Consider the following 15,000-nt stretch of genomic DNA (forward strand, 5'->3'; position numbering starts at 1 on the left):
TCTGTATCAGCAAAAAGTGTTCTCTGACGAGGAAGTCAGTCAAATACAGTCAGAGCCTAATGACTTTGAGAAAACAAGAAAAATACTGTACTTGGTCACACACAAAGGGGAGAAACCCTGCTATGAATTACTAAAGGTAATTTACATAACAAGGGAGAGGACCTTAAAGACGAAAAGCAATGTTGACCTTCACCATTGGATCAGCTGCTTTTCTTTCAAAGAAGATGTGGAAGCGGATTCAAACTACTATAAAGGTACAGTGTATTAAAGGAGTAGTTCACCCCCAAAATTACTTATTTTCTATCGATTACTCACCCCATGGAGACTTGAGTTCAATAATATTGTTTTGTTATTGTCACATTCTGAAGCCAATAATTTAAGGAGACTCTTTGTAGGCCCATTGTTTCCGTATGGAAACTCCATCCGGAATCAATGGGGGTGTATTTATTAAAATCTAATTATTTGCATATTCTGTCAGTCAGCATTATGATTTATCCACTTTCTATTATTTCCCTTTTAGGTCCAACACCATGCCACACATACCAGGCAAAGTTAAAGCAAAAAGCCCTTAAGCTATCAGAAGATAAGTGGAACCAAAGCAAAACCTTTTTACCTACGTGTTCAGATCTGTCTTACACTCCACTCGTATTAGACACGGATGAAAATACACCCGCTGGAATAATACAATCCAAGAAGATAAAATGCAAGAAATCCCGTCGTAAAAAGATGAAGAACTATATTTCTGAGGATAAACAGGAACTATCTATATCTTACTTAATCAAAACAGATGAGAACAAAATTCTCCTGGTTGGTAAGCCTGGAATTGGAAAGACAACAGCTGCATGTCAAATGCTGAAACTCTGGGGAGGAAGTGACAACAAGGACCTAGATTACATGTTCTATTTTGATATGAGAGAAATGTCCTGCATCACAAATACCATGAGTTTGGAGGATCTTCTGTTCAATATGTATTGTGAACCACATGAAAGAAAAGAAGAGGTACTTGAGGACATAAAAAATCATTCTGAAAAGGTTACTATCATTTTTGACGGACTCACAGGTCTCACTTCAGTGATCAAGAGACTTGTTAAAGGGGACCTGCTTCCTAAGGCAAAGATCGTCATAACCTGCAGACCAGAAGTTGAGTCAGAGTTACTATTAAACTGGGCTTCTCTCAGAGTGGAGGTGAAAGGCTTTAGCACAACGTCCATCAGAACTTACTTAGATAAGATGCTGAACACTGAGCAGTTGAGCAACATTTTAAACAACGTGGAGTTGTTCAGTCTTTGCCATGTCCCAGTATATGCATTTATGGTAGTTGCCTGCCTTTCCTTTCCAAACTCTATGGCTCCTCAAGGACCACACACAGCAACTAAAATATACATCAACATTCTTTCCAGATGCATTATGGCAATACCAAAAAAGGGCCTAGAGAACAGAACAAACTGTGAAGAAATATTTGCTTTGGCAAAGGCTGCGCTTAAGGCTACTGAAGACAAAACTTTGAACTTAACGTTAACAAAACTGTCTTCTGAGGAAATCTGTATTCATTCAGCCTTTCTGAACACACTTAAAGTTCAATGTGCGCCTGCAGTATGGGAGCCTTACTCTGCATTTCTCCACTATACCATACAGGAGTTTTTTGCAGCGTTGTGTTTTTTGAAGAAGCCTGATAAAATATCTGATTTTCTGCAACAGTGCTGCACTGAAAAGGAGAAATGTCACATGAAACATGTGATCCCTTTTTTGTTTGGTTTATGTAATGAGAAAACTCTGAACTGGCTGAAATGTGTGGTTCCAGATCTGCAGGTGAATGAGATTCCAAAGACTTTCGTCAAAGACGCAGTAAACACATTTCTTGATGTGACTCCAATAAACCAAGATCAGGATGAGACCAGTAACATACTGTTCTTATGCCAATGCTTGTATGAATCTCAGTCCACTGAGGCCTGTCTTCACTTTCTGGAGAAAGTGGATTATTGCCTTGATTTCAGTGAAGAGCATCTTGATCCACACCATTACTGTGCGGTGTCTTATGTAATCAGTCAGTCCAAAGAGAGAAAAATAAAGCTAGCACTTGAGGACACAGTACCAGAACAAGGACTGAGATTAATACTTGGCTGCCTGAAAAATGTCCAATTTGAGGGGTTAGTATGTATTTAGATTTTCATTCTACAGTATATGGTTTATCTAATTACGCGGTTAACATAGCACTCTATTAGTCATTCCTTGTTTAATAGACCAACATTAGATGAGTATAAGATCATTCATGATTTTACACCAACATGATTAGATCGATTTTTTTAGACCTTTTTGACTTTCATAAATACAAAATGTTTTAGGTTCATGGGTTTTAATGTTGATTCCTCTTTGTTTTCATATTCCACAGGTTTACTTCTCATCAAACAGGACACAGATTTTTTATGAATCTTTGTGTGCAAGCAGCTCTCCTTGAACGGTCAAACAAACAAACAATAGAGGAAGTGTTTTCTCTGTCTGAATACTGGCATCACAAATCGGACTTCCTTCTAGACTTGTACTCCCATGTCAAAGAGTATGAAACTCAAACACACAAGAGTGTTCTTCCAGCATTGACACCAGTTTACCTGGCAGATCCTAACATCTGGTCCATAGATCTTTCAGAGAGAAAGGTCTCCGTCCTCCGAGAGGTGCTGAAAGTCCGACTAGAGGAAGAACCAGTAGATCTGGCAGGCTGGCCAGATGAAGTTGTGAGGATTTTTCTACCTTATAACTCAGAGCTCAGGTACAGTATGTTGTGTATTGTATATGTTTACTATTTAAACTTGACTGTAAGTCACAAATAATAATGCATGGCATGTGCTCAAAGAAAAGATCTACAAGCTAATAATGTGTTGCATTGCAACATGTTGATAGCTTACTACAGGTATAATTAATTACAAGTGTAAATGTATTATTGCACTCTAGACAGGAGTGAGCAATCTATAGCAATGTATGTTCTCTTTTTTTTTTTTTTTTTTTTTTTTTTTTTCCTATCAGGCAACACCACACTGTTCCAGCACTGCGGAAACACACCCTGGTCCAGGTCAATGAAGACACAAGACTCTCACAGTGGGAGAGGAATTCTGGGAGAATGGAGGTGAAAGTAATGTTTGTACAGACTTGTGGTTGTTGGGTTATTATGGCTTTAATGTCTGCTGTGAAACAGCTGTACATGCTTAAGAACGAAATCTGGAAAGGCTTCATTTTCAAGAAGGCGTCCACAATGGCTACCGGGAGCTTAAAATGCCTATAAACTGGGATTTAATATGTAGAAAATCATAACAATTGTGCATTTCTTTTTTAAATTTTTGGCATGGTGTTAGCGTTAGGTATGGGCTTCAAAAATCATCACAAACAAGTTGGGCTCGTCCCCTAGTGGACTGTTTGCAATTAATCCAATATTAAATAGGTCAATATATGGTTGAACCCCCAAATAATTGATGGAAGAGATTTTTCAATGGATTCCGTTACTATTGCATATGCAAAATTATATCCTAAATGCTAAGGAAAAAACAAACAAAAAACTACTGGAAAGGCATACTTTTCATGATGGCATCCACAGGAGCTTAAAATGCACATTGGAAGGGAATATGTGCTATCTTGAAAATGATGCCTTTCCAGTAGTTTGTTTTAACTTGGCATTTAGGATGTTATTTAGTATACCCAATAGTAATAGAATCCATCAATTATTTGGGGTTTCAACCATATACTGACCTATATAATATTGGCTTGATTGCAAACAGACCACTAGGGGGTGAGCCCAACTTGTTTGTGATGTTTTTGAAGACCTTATGCCCATACCTTACATCTTGCCAACAATCAAAAACTTGTCTCCAAGTGCACAATTGTTGTGATTTTTTACACATTAAACATTTTTTAATGTAAGCTCACGCAGCCTTCTGGGTGCCATCTTGAAAATGACGGCTTTCTGGTAGATTTTGGTACTTTTTTGTATGTTATTTAGCATGCCCAATACTATCAGAATCCATTGAAAAACCCTTTCTATACATATTTGGGGGTTTAGGTGATATTTCTCAATATATTGACTCAAGTATATGGTTAGAAAGTAGGCCTACAGCTACTGTAGCTTAGTCTATCATTTAGATAAAATGCTTAACTAAAAAAGCCTTATCATCATTATTGTTAATAGGAACCGTCTGAGGAGCATCAGGAGGTTGCATGTAAGAGGAGGAAGATGGAGGTTGAAAAGGAAGATGAGACGTTCCAACATGGCAGCCTGGAGCAATCTGACCTGAAGAATGTCTCCACACATCTACAACCTCTACAGGAGAAAGGTGACCCCCTGATTGAACATGATGTATTGATAATACATATAACTCATCTACTCTGTATTGTCTCTCCTCAAGATCAGTGTCTCATATCAGTCATCTTTATCAAGGGTTCTCTTTTCAGCTCAAGACCAAAAATATGTATTATCTCCCCAGAACCCAAACTTATGAAAAATAAAGTATTTATGAATTAACTACTTAAGCCATAGTTAATAGTTTAATAGGTCCAATAGTGTACACAGATCTACAAGCTCACAGCATGACACGTTGTCAGCTTGTAGATCTGCTATTTTAACTATTTCCAATATGTCTAGTACATTGACTATAAGTAATGTATTCTTTACATTACTACATATATCTTCCAAAGCATAACATAAGCATATATAAATATATAATAATTGAGTCCCAGAGGGTTTTTAGACAATTATTTTACCCCTTTTCACCCCAATTTAGTCGTTATACCGATTGATTCCTCCCAACACACATTCCTGTGTTGTATCCTACTGACTTACCTACAGGTGAGGAGCCCCCACCAGGAGGACGTAGAGCCTTTGTCCTACTCCTCCCACCCAACACTCCCTGTTGACAGGTGCTGCCCCAGCCTGTAGGAATACATGCAATGACCACTATCACCCACCCCGTCCGGCTTCCCTCCCCCAAACACATTGTGTTCGTACAGATTCCCGACATAGCCGGTTGCACCACAGGGGTTTCAAACCCACAACCTTCCATGGTGGTAGGCTGGGACTTTACCATTGCGCCACCCGAGCGCCAACATATGCATATTTTTATATAAAAACATAAGCATATCTTTACGGACAGACAGACAGACAGACAGACAGACAGATGCTGAATTCCTTTTTTTGTTTGTAATTCTGTATGTAATTCTATCATTGAAATCACTTCTGTCACTAACATCACCTGCAACACACTTCTCACCATAATAGACAAATGTATGAACTTACACATAAACACATTTATTGTAGGTATGTGAAACGTATTTGTAGGGTAAATGTTGAATATTGAACATGCTGTACTGAGAATATAACTAATCTTCTCTGTATTGTCTCTCCTTAGTGTCAGTTTCTCATGACAGTCTTCTACATCAGTGGTTCTCAACTTTTTCAGGCCACGACCCCCAAAATAATTATATTTGAACTGGGGACCCCCCCGCCCCCCCCCCCCCCACACACACACACACACACACACACACACACACACACACACACACACAGCCTGACAATCACTAAGAGTTGTATGACTTGAGGCATTACATTTTGTATAACACGGTTCTATTGTGAAAATAGCAGATCTACATGCTCACAACGCCTCACGTTGTGAGGCGTTGTGAGCATGTAGATCAGTAATTTCACAACTTCAGCCTCTAATGTTTGACAATATGGACTAATGTTTGACTAATGTTTAATTATTTTATTTTAGAGGTATTAAAAGGGTCTTAAAAGTCGTTAAATTGCCACTTTAGAAATGTGCAGATATACACTTATATGGTACATTGGTACTTTAAACAAAACAATGTTTCACATTAAGCCAACTTATATGTATATATATATATATATATATATATATATATATATATATATATATATATATATATATATATATATATATATATAAACCAGTAAGACTCCCTAATCGGGAGATAAGCAGCATGATTTTAGGCCAAAATGTGAAGAAGTGTGGAAAAATGTGTATGTAAAAAGCGGCCAGATGGTGGCGCTATATGGGACAGATGCATGTTGATGAGATGAGTGTAGCCATACTGTGTACCGATTTGCGTGATTTTAGGGCAAAATCTGTAGGTGCAGTGTCCAAAAATGTGTTTGAAAAAATCTGCCTGATGGTGGCGCTATATGGGACAGATCCATTTTGATGACATGAGTGTAGACATGCTGTGTAGCGATTTGCGTGGTTTTAGGGCAAAATCTGTAGGAGTAGTGTCCAAAAATGTGTTTTAAAAAATCGTCCTGAAGGTGGCGCTAAATGGGACAGATCCATGTTGATGACATCAGTGTAGAGCAGGGGTGCCCAACCTTTTTTGACCCAAGGTCTACTTTGAAAATGTGCCACCTAGCTGAGGGCTACCAGCCCAAAATGTACCGTAACACCCATTCAATATACATGTGAAAAACAGAAAATATTAATAGATATTATAACATTGTACTCACTGTACTGTACTGTAATCATACTGTATAGTAGGAATTGTAATTGAATGAAACGATTGCAACTTCTCACATTGGGCATACAGACAGCATGACCATTTATTGCACACTCTGCATACATGCACTGACAACACACTCACACAAAACCTGTGGATTTATGTCAAGTCACTGGTAGTTCTCTTTTTTATATAGTTTTTTTTTTCTTTTTCTTTTTTTATAGTTTTTTTATAGTTTTTTTTTTTGTCCTTTATTCCATGTCAGTCTCTCTGCCTTCGTGGGAAACCTGGCACTGGGAAGAGGAGGCTAGCCTGTCAAAGTCAGGGTTGTATGAGCTGGTTGCAAGTTTTAGGCTAAATTAGGCAGGCCACAAGGTGCTCATCTGTGGCTCTGTACTTTGACTTGATGAACTTCATGTGAGAAAAAGCAGACTCACACAGGTAGGTTGATCCAAATAAAGCAGTTATGTTCATGGCACATCTCCTGGAGCGAGGAATTTCCTCCGCTCCATTCTTCCGCTCCAAGCCGACCCTATTGGGGCCGCGCGCCGCATGTTTCCAACAAAACAGAGCCGTGCGCAGTAGCCTACTAGTGCAGTGAAGCCTTGTTGGCACCGCGGAGACGGAGAGGAGAACAGACAGAGAATTCCCTTTATCACGATTTCACTCATCCACACACGTAGGCTATGTTTATAATACATAGCCTACCTTGTGTCAGTTAAGTTATATATCACCAGCCAGTCAACGGATACGAATTCAAGTGAGACTGATTGAAAAACACACGCCACGAGTCGCCTCCGTCTCTCGGTTGTGGTGATTAATCAATAACCAGCTGGATTTAATATTGCCCGTCTTATTAAAAAATACAATGCCTTAGATTAGATGGCGTCTTTTGTAACAGTGAACGCAGGTCTCCATCAAGCCGAGGCTCACGTAACGTTACCGCAGGCATTTGTGTTGGGAACACTTGTTGTGCAAAGCAAAGGAGAAAGTGTTTCGCATATGGTAGCAAAATACTTTTTTTTATTTTGGCTGGTGACTCTGATTGACGACCCTGAGCGGAGCGTGGAGCGAGCGCGGAGCGAGAAATGCGAAAATCAACGTGAGCGACGGAGCGGCGGGGAGCGGAGCGGTGCGGTGGCCGACCAGAGCGATGAGCGAGCGGGACAAGAGCCCTCTGGAGCGCGGAGCGGCTTTAGTTGCCGCTCCACTCCGCTCACATGCTCTGACTACTACACGTTGAGTTGAGTTCAGTCAACATCATCCACTCGCTCGGAGTCGTTTCACTGAAACGCCCGATGTATGTCCTTCCCCCCCCGAATTAATACATTATTTATTTGAAATCATCTCGCGGTCCACTGGTAACCAGCCCGCGATCTACCGGTCGACCGCGATCGACTGGTTGGGCACCCCTGGTGTAGAGCAAGTGTGTACCGATTTCCGTGATTTTAGGGCAAAATTTGTAGGAGCAGTGTGCAAAATTGTGTTTAAAAAAATCGTCCTGAAGGTGGCGCTAAATGGGACATATCCATGTTGATGAGATGAGTGTAGACATACTGTGTACCGATTTGCGTGATTTTAGGGCAAAACTTTTAGGAGCAGTGTCCAAAAATGTGTTTTTCAAGAATCGGCCTCATGGTGGCGCTAGAAGAGGGCCATGTGAGAATTGATGGGTGGAGGTTGTGGTTTGGCAGGCAAAAAGATACAATAACCACTTAAGCCCTGTTTAATAGTGAATAGCAGATCTACAAGCTCACAACGCGTCACGCTGCGACACGTTGCGACGATTTCTGAATGTTTTCTATCTTTTATTTCAGGTGATGACCTCCATCTGTCAGAGATGAGAATTATACTTCTGGGATATAAAGGTTCAGGGATGAGTTCATCAGGAAACACCATACTGTGTAGAGAGGAGTTTAGGTTAGAGAGAACAGCTCAGTGTGAGAAGAGACAGGGAGACGTAGCAGGGAGACACATCACTGTGGTGAACACTCCAGGATGGTGGTTTAATCAGCCTCTAAATGTAACACCTGAGCTGATCAAACAGGAAATTGTTCTTAGTGCATCTCTATGTCCTCCAGGACCACATGTTCTCCTCCTGGTTATAAGAACTGACTCCTCTTGTGTAGCTGATCATTTAAAATACATAGAAGAGCACATGCAGCTTCTAAGTGAGAGAGTGTGGATTCACACTATAATACTGTTCACCTTTGGAGACAATCTATTAGGTGCATCCATTGAGCAGTACATTGAGAGTGAAGGAGAGGCCCTCCAGAGGCTTGTAGGGAAATGTGGTAACAGATATCATGTCTTCAACAATAAGAACAGGGGTGATAACACTCAGGTAACAGAGCTGCTGCTGAAGATAGAGAACATGGTGGCAGGACATACAGGGAGATGTTTAGAGATAGACAGAAGAGTGTTAGAGGAGACTGAGGAGAAAAGGAGAACACAGGAGGAAAGAGCAACACGACGACAGATGATGGTGAAGAAAGAACGAGAGAGCATCAGATCCATGATGGGTATGTAATTCTGTCATTGAAATCACTTCTGTCACTAACATCGCCTGCAACACACTTCTCACCATAATAGACAAATAGGATATGAACTTACACATAAACACATTTAGGTACATGTGAAAGGTAAAAGTTGAATATTGAACATGCTGTAATGAGAATATAACTAATCTTCTCTGTATTGTCTCTCCTTGGTGTCAGTTTCTAATGACAGTCTTCTACATCAGTGGTTCTCAACCTTTGCAGGCCACGACCCCCAAAATAATGATATTTGAACTGGGGACCCCCCCCCCCACACACACACACACACACACACACACACACACACACACACACACACACACACCCCACCCTGACGAGCACTAAGAGTTGGATGACTTGAGGCATTACATTTTGTATAACACGGTTCTATTTGTGAAAATAGCAGATCTACATGCTCACAACGCCTCACGTTGCAAGGCGTTGTGAGCATGTAGATCGGCTATTTTCACAATTTCTGCCTCTAATGTTTGACAATATGGCTAATGTTTTTTTTTTTTTTTAGAGGTATTAAAAGGGTCTTAAAAGTCGTTAAATTGCCACTTAAGAAATGTGCAGATATATACACTTATATGGTACATTGGTACTTTAAGTTGGTTTGTTTACTGTTGAGTGGGAAAACAACGTTTCACATTAAGCTAATCATCTGGGCCCCCCCCCCCCAAAAAAAAAAAATAATAATAATAAGGGTAAGGGTAATAATAAATAAATAAATAAACAAATAAATAGATAAATGAAAATAAAGAATAATAATAATAATAATTTGGGGACCCCCCGGGGGGTCCCGACCCACAGGTTGAGAACAACTGTTCTACACCAAGGGTTCTCAGACTTTTTCAGCTTGAGACCAAAAAGATACATTAACCACTTAAGCCCTGTTTAATAGTGAATAGCAGATCTACAAGCTCACAACGCATCACGCTGCGACACATTGTGACGATTTCTGAATGTTTTCTATCTTTTATTTCAGGTGATGACCTCCATCTGTCAGAGATGAGAATCATACTTCTGGGATATAAAGGTTCAGGGATGAGTTCATCAGGAAACACCATACTGTGTAGAGAGGAGTTTAGGTTAGAGAGAACAGCTCAGTGTGAGAAGAGACAGGGAGACGTAGCAGGAAGACACATCACTGTGGTGACCACTCCAGGATGGTGGTTTAATCAGCCTCTAAATGTAACACCTGAGCTGATCAAACAGGAAATTGTTTTTAGTGCATCTCTATGTCCTCCAGGACCACATGTTCTCCTCCTGGTTATAAGAACTGACTCCTCCTCTTGTGAAGCTGATCATTTAAAATACATAGAAGAGCACATGCAGCTTCTAAGTGAGAGAGTGTGGATTCACACTATAATACTGTTCACCTTTGGAGACTATCTATTAGATGCATCCATTGAGCAGTTCATTGAGAGTGAAGGAGAGGCCCTCCAGAGGCTTGTAGGGAAATGTGGGAACAGATATCATGTCTTCAACAATAAGAACAGGGGTGATAACACTCAGGTAACAGAGCTGCTGCTGAAGATAGAGAACATGGTGGCAGGACATACAGGGAGATGTTTAGAGATAGACAGAAGAGTGTTAGAGGAGACTGAGGAGAAAAGGAGAACACAGGAGGAAAGAGCAACACGACGACAGATGATGGTGAAGAAAGAACGAGAGAGCATCAGATCCATGATGGGTATGTAATTCTGTCATTGAAATCACTTCTGTCACTAACATCGCCTGCAACACACTTCTCACCATAATAGACAAATAGGATATGAACTTACACATAAACACATTTAGGTACATGTGAAAGGTAAAAGTTGAATATTGAACATGCTGTAATGAGAATATAACTAATCTTCTCTGTATTGTCTCTCCTTGGTGTCAGTTTCTAATGACAGTCTTCTACATCAGTGGTTCTCAACCTTTGCAGGGCCACGACCCCCAAAATAGTGATATTTGAACTGGGACCCCCCCCCCCCCCCCACACACACACACACACACACACACACACACCCCACCCTGACGAGCACTAAGAGTTGGATGACTTGAGGCATTACATTTTGTATAACACGGTTCTATTTGTGAAAATAGCAGATCTACATGCTCACAACGCTTCACGTTGCAAGGCGTTGTGAGCATGTAGATCGGCTATTTTCACAATTTCTGCCTCTAATGTTTGACAATATGGCTAATGTTTATTTTATTTTTTTAGAGGTATTAAAAGGGTCTTAAAAGTCGTTAAATTGCCACTTAAGAAATGTGCAGATATATACACTTATATGGTACATTGTTACTTTAAGTTGGTTCGTTTACTGTTGAGTGGGAAAACAACGTTCCCCCCCCCCCCCCCCAAAGAAAAAATAATAATAATAAGGGTAATAATAATAATAAATAAATAAATAAACAAATAAATAGATAAATGAAAATAAAGAATAATAATAATAATAATTTGGGGACCCCCCGGGGGGTCCCGACCCACATGTTGAGAACAACTGTTCTACACCAAGGGTTCTCAGACTTTTTCAGCTTGAGACCAAAAAGATACATTAACCACTTAAGCCCTGTTTAATAGTGAATAGCAGATCTACAAGCTCACAACGCATCACGCTGCGACACATTGTGACGATTTCTGAATGTTTTCTATCTTTTATTTCAGGTGATGACCTCCATCTGTCAGAGATGAGAATTATACTTCTGGGATATAAAGGTTCAGGGATGAGTTCATCAGGAAACACCATACTGTGTAGAGAGGAGTTTAGGTTAGAGAGAACAGCTCAGTGTGAGAAGAGACAGGGAGACGTAGCAGGGAGACACATCACTGTGGTGAACACTCCAGGATGGTGGGTTAATGTGCCTCTAAATGTAACACCTGAGCTGATCAAACAGGAGATAATTCTTAGTGCATCTCGGTGTCCTCCAGGACCACATGTTCTCCTCCTGGTTATAAGAGCTGTCATCTCACTTAAAGCTGATCATTTAAAATACATAGAGGAGCACATGCAGCTTCTAAGTGAGAGAGTGTGGAGTCACACTATAATACTGTTCACCTGTGGAGACCTTCTAGGAGCCCCATCCATTGAGCAGTACATTGAGAGTGAAGGAGAGGCCCTCCAGAGGCTTGTAGGGAAATGTGGTAACAGATATCATGTCTTCAACAATAAGAACAGGGGTGATGGCACTCAGGTAACAGAGCTGCTGCTGAAGATAGAGAACATGGTAGCAAGAAATGGAGGATGGCATTATTAAACAGGATGTTGAAGGTGTGAGCTTACTTTGTTTTCACAATGTGTAAATATTTTGTATATAGTTGTATATAATGTATATAGTGTCTACAATGCTTCTCCACATGACAACTGTTACTAGAAGCTCAGAACAAGACAGGTTCACTCGGAAAAACAAGAATATTGAAGGACTGTGTAGAGAAATCAAACAGCATCCACAATGATACGTTGTTTTCTTCACAGAAAAATAAAGGGGAACTGAAACTGGTTCTTCTGTGTGATGCCATAAAATAACCATTTTAATGGTTCTATTAACTCACTGAACGCCATAAACGTCTTATACGTCTTTGGACCTCGGTGCCATAAACGTCTTTTACGTCTTTTTAATTAATCAAAAGTTTTATCATTTTTTCATAATTGTAATTTCAAAAAAATCGCTCTAGAAGTTGGCCATATGCCTCCGTGACCTGAGCGATACGGCCGATTTGACTGTAGCACCAGTGTAACACAGTCCGGCGGAAAATCGGTATAGCCGAAGATTGGTTCCGGCCGTTTAAATGTTATCTAAAACGTTCGTTTATACACTTTCCCGTGCATCCCTGACGAACTATAAGTACTCAAAAAACGCAGAAAATTCTCAGGATTCCAGCGGTGCCATCCATTCTTCTCTACCTATCCTTGATCGCGATCGCCAGGGTTCCGAAGTGTGTTAGCATGCTAGCTAAAAGGCCTGGCCAAAATGTAAACAACAGGCCCAAACCAAAAAAAAGATGGACGTCTTCTTCCTTCTTCTGTTAGTTGATCAGATAGTAGGAGACCACCCTCTGGTGGTTTTCAAATGGTATTGCACTCCAGATTGCACATAGGGCCCATCACAGCACACACATATGATGATGATCAAGACATCTTACACATGTTCTATTGAAGCCCAAATCTAATGATAGGATATATATATATAAATATACATGTTTTCCTTTGTAAGAGGGGTAGTGTGGCTTTCGATAGAAGCATAGATTTATATATGTAATTTAAGTACAAAATATGATTTTGGCCCCCATAAAAAGGCAAAATTAAGCAAAATGGCTGGCACCAGTTTTGTAGATTTTGAATAAAGGGTGGCATTCACTGAGTTAAACAACCCAGAACAACTTAAACCCACTTCATCAACCGGTTCCTCCCAGGGCTCCTTTTCTCCCCTCTACACCAAATCGTTGTTGAAAATAGCTGATCTACAAGCTCACAACGCATTGCTATGCGACATGTTGTGAGCTTGCAGATCTGCTATTTTCAATGAATGTCCACCCATTAAGATATGCCCAAAACTGTGATGCTAGGGTTTGAGTGGTTAACGTTGCCTCAAAAAACCTGCAGAAATGATTCTGTTTGGTACCATTTTTTGGTTTCTCAATGAACTTAAAAAGAAAAAAAAGAAAAAAAAGAAAGAAATGGTAGATAGGAACTTGAACATGAAGAACCAATCTCTAAATAAAATGGTTCTATGTATTTGTTTGTTTATTTATTTACTTATTTACTTATGTACTTATTTATTTATTTATTTATGTATTTATTTATTTGTTTATTTGTGTATTTATTTGTGTATTTATTTATTTATTTATTTAATTATTTATTTATCTATTTATTTATCTATTTATTTATTTATTGAACCTGTGTGAGAGTCATATAAATGTATGCTTTGTGCAACACCTCGGTTCACTAGAGGTTAATGGTGAAGGTCAAGGTTCAACCTGTTTTTGACACTAGTTCACACAGTTTATATATTTCTTGTAAGCTACATTAAAGAGTAACGGACAATACTCTGTATGTTGAAGAAAATAAATGTAATTATCAACTCTATGGAAATGACTGCATTGTTGTTTTTATCAGCAGCCAGTAGTGTTTAATAAGAGGGTCACTACAGATGGCATGAGGAGAGGAGACAGGATATGGTAGAGCTGTCAGTGGTTCTCAACCTTTTCAGGCCGCGACCCCCAAAATAATCATATTTTAACCGGGGACCCCCCACCCTGACCAGCACTAAGAGTTGAGGAGTTACATTTTGTATAACACAGTTCTATATTGTGAAAATAGCCGATCGGCTATTTTCACAATTTCTGCCTCTAATATTTGACAATTTGGCCAATGTTTAATATGTCATTTTATATGTATTAAAAAATCTTCAAATTGTCACTTTAGGAATGTGCATGCAGATACCCTCTATACACTTAAACTTTATGTTGGTTTGTTTACCTTTGAGTGAAAAAACAATGTTGCACATTAAGTTAATCATCAGTTTAGATTTGATTGCTTTCATTGTCTGTGAAATTAAGGTTTAAAGAGAATTAACTAATTTAGTACTTGTCCTATAGTAGCCTACACATAAAAAGCAAATAATAGTTGTAGTTTTCTCTCAGCCCACAAGGTGGAGGTACATAACCATTCAGTTTAAGGTTTGGGGGGAATTTTCCATGTCCTGCTCTCATGTTTGCTGCCCACTTTAAATGCTATTGTATTTTCATTGTTTTCCAAAATTGGGAAAAGCTAATTATATATTCTAGTTATTGTGAAGCTAATAGAAAATGCAGGCTTTCTATTCCTGGAAAGTTAATATGCTATAACGGAAGCCATTGTTCTCAAATTAATACAAAAACAATGTTTAAAATGATCAAACCTGCGCCTACCGATGATTTCACTGGTATAGGTGGGTTTCTGTCTACAGCCCTCCTCTGAGACACCAAAATGGTACCATAATT

The 15,000-nt window shown here is 39.5% G+C and overlaps 1 protein-coding gene across 1 annotated transcript in view; it reads left to right on the forward strand.

The window, feature by feature from the left end:
* Positions 1-4,616: 4,616 nt before the first annotated feature.
* Positions 4,617-15,000, forward strand: part of LOC308292879 (GTPase IMAP family member 8-like) — a gene marked incomplete at both ends in the record, with an annotated part of 407,153 nt that continues 396,769 nt past the window's right edge. The window contains 4 exons of the mRNA XM_080735304.1: positions 4,617-4,623; positions 8,304-9,008; positions 10,012-10,719; positions 11,686-12,212. Coding sequence (XP_080591430.1) covers positions 4,617-4,623; positions 8,304-9,008; positions 10,012-10,719; positions 11,686-12,212 — 1,947 coding nt within the window. The remainder of the gene's footprint in view (positions 4,624-8,303; positions 9,009-10,011; positions 10,720-11,685; positions 12,213-15,000) is intronic.

This window comes from Nannobrachium achirus (genome assembly GCF_963921795.1).
Source record: "Nannobrachium achirus genome assembly, chromosome: 10".
NCBI lineage: Eukaryota > Metazoa > Chordata > Actinopteri > Myctophiformes > Myctophidae > Nannobrachium > Nannobrachium achirus.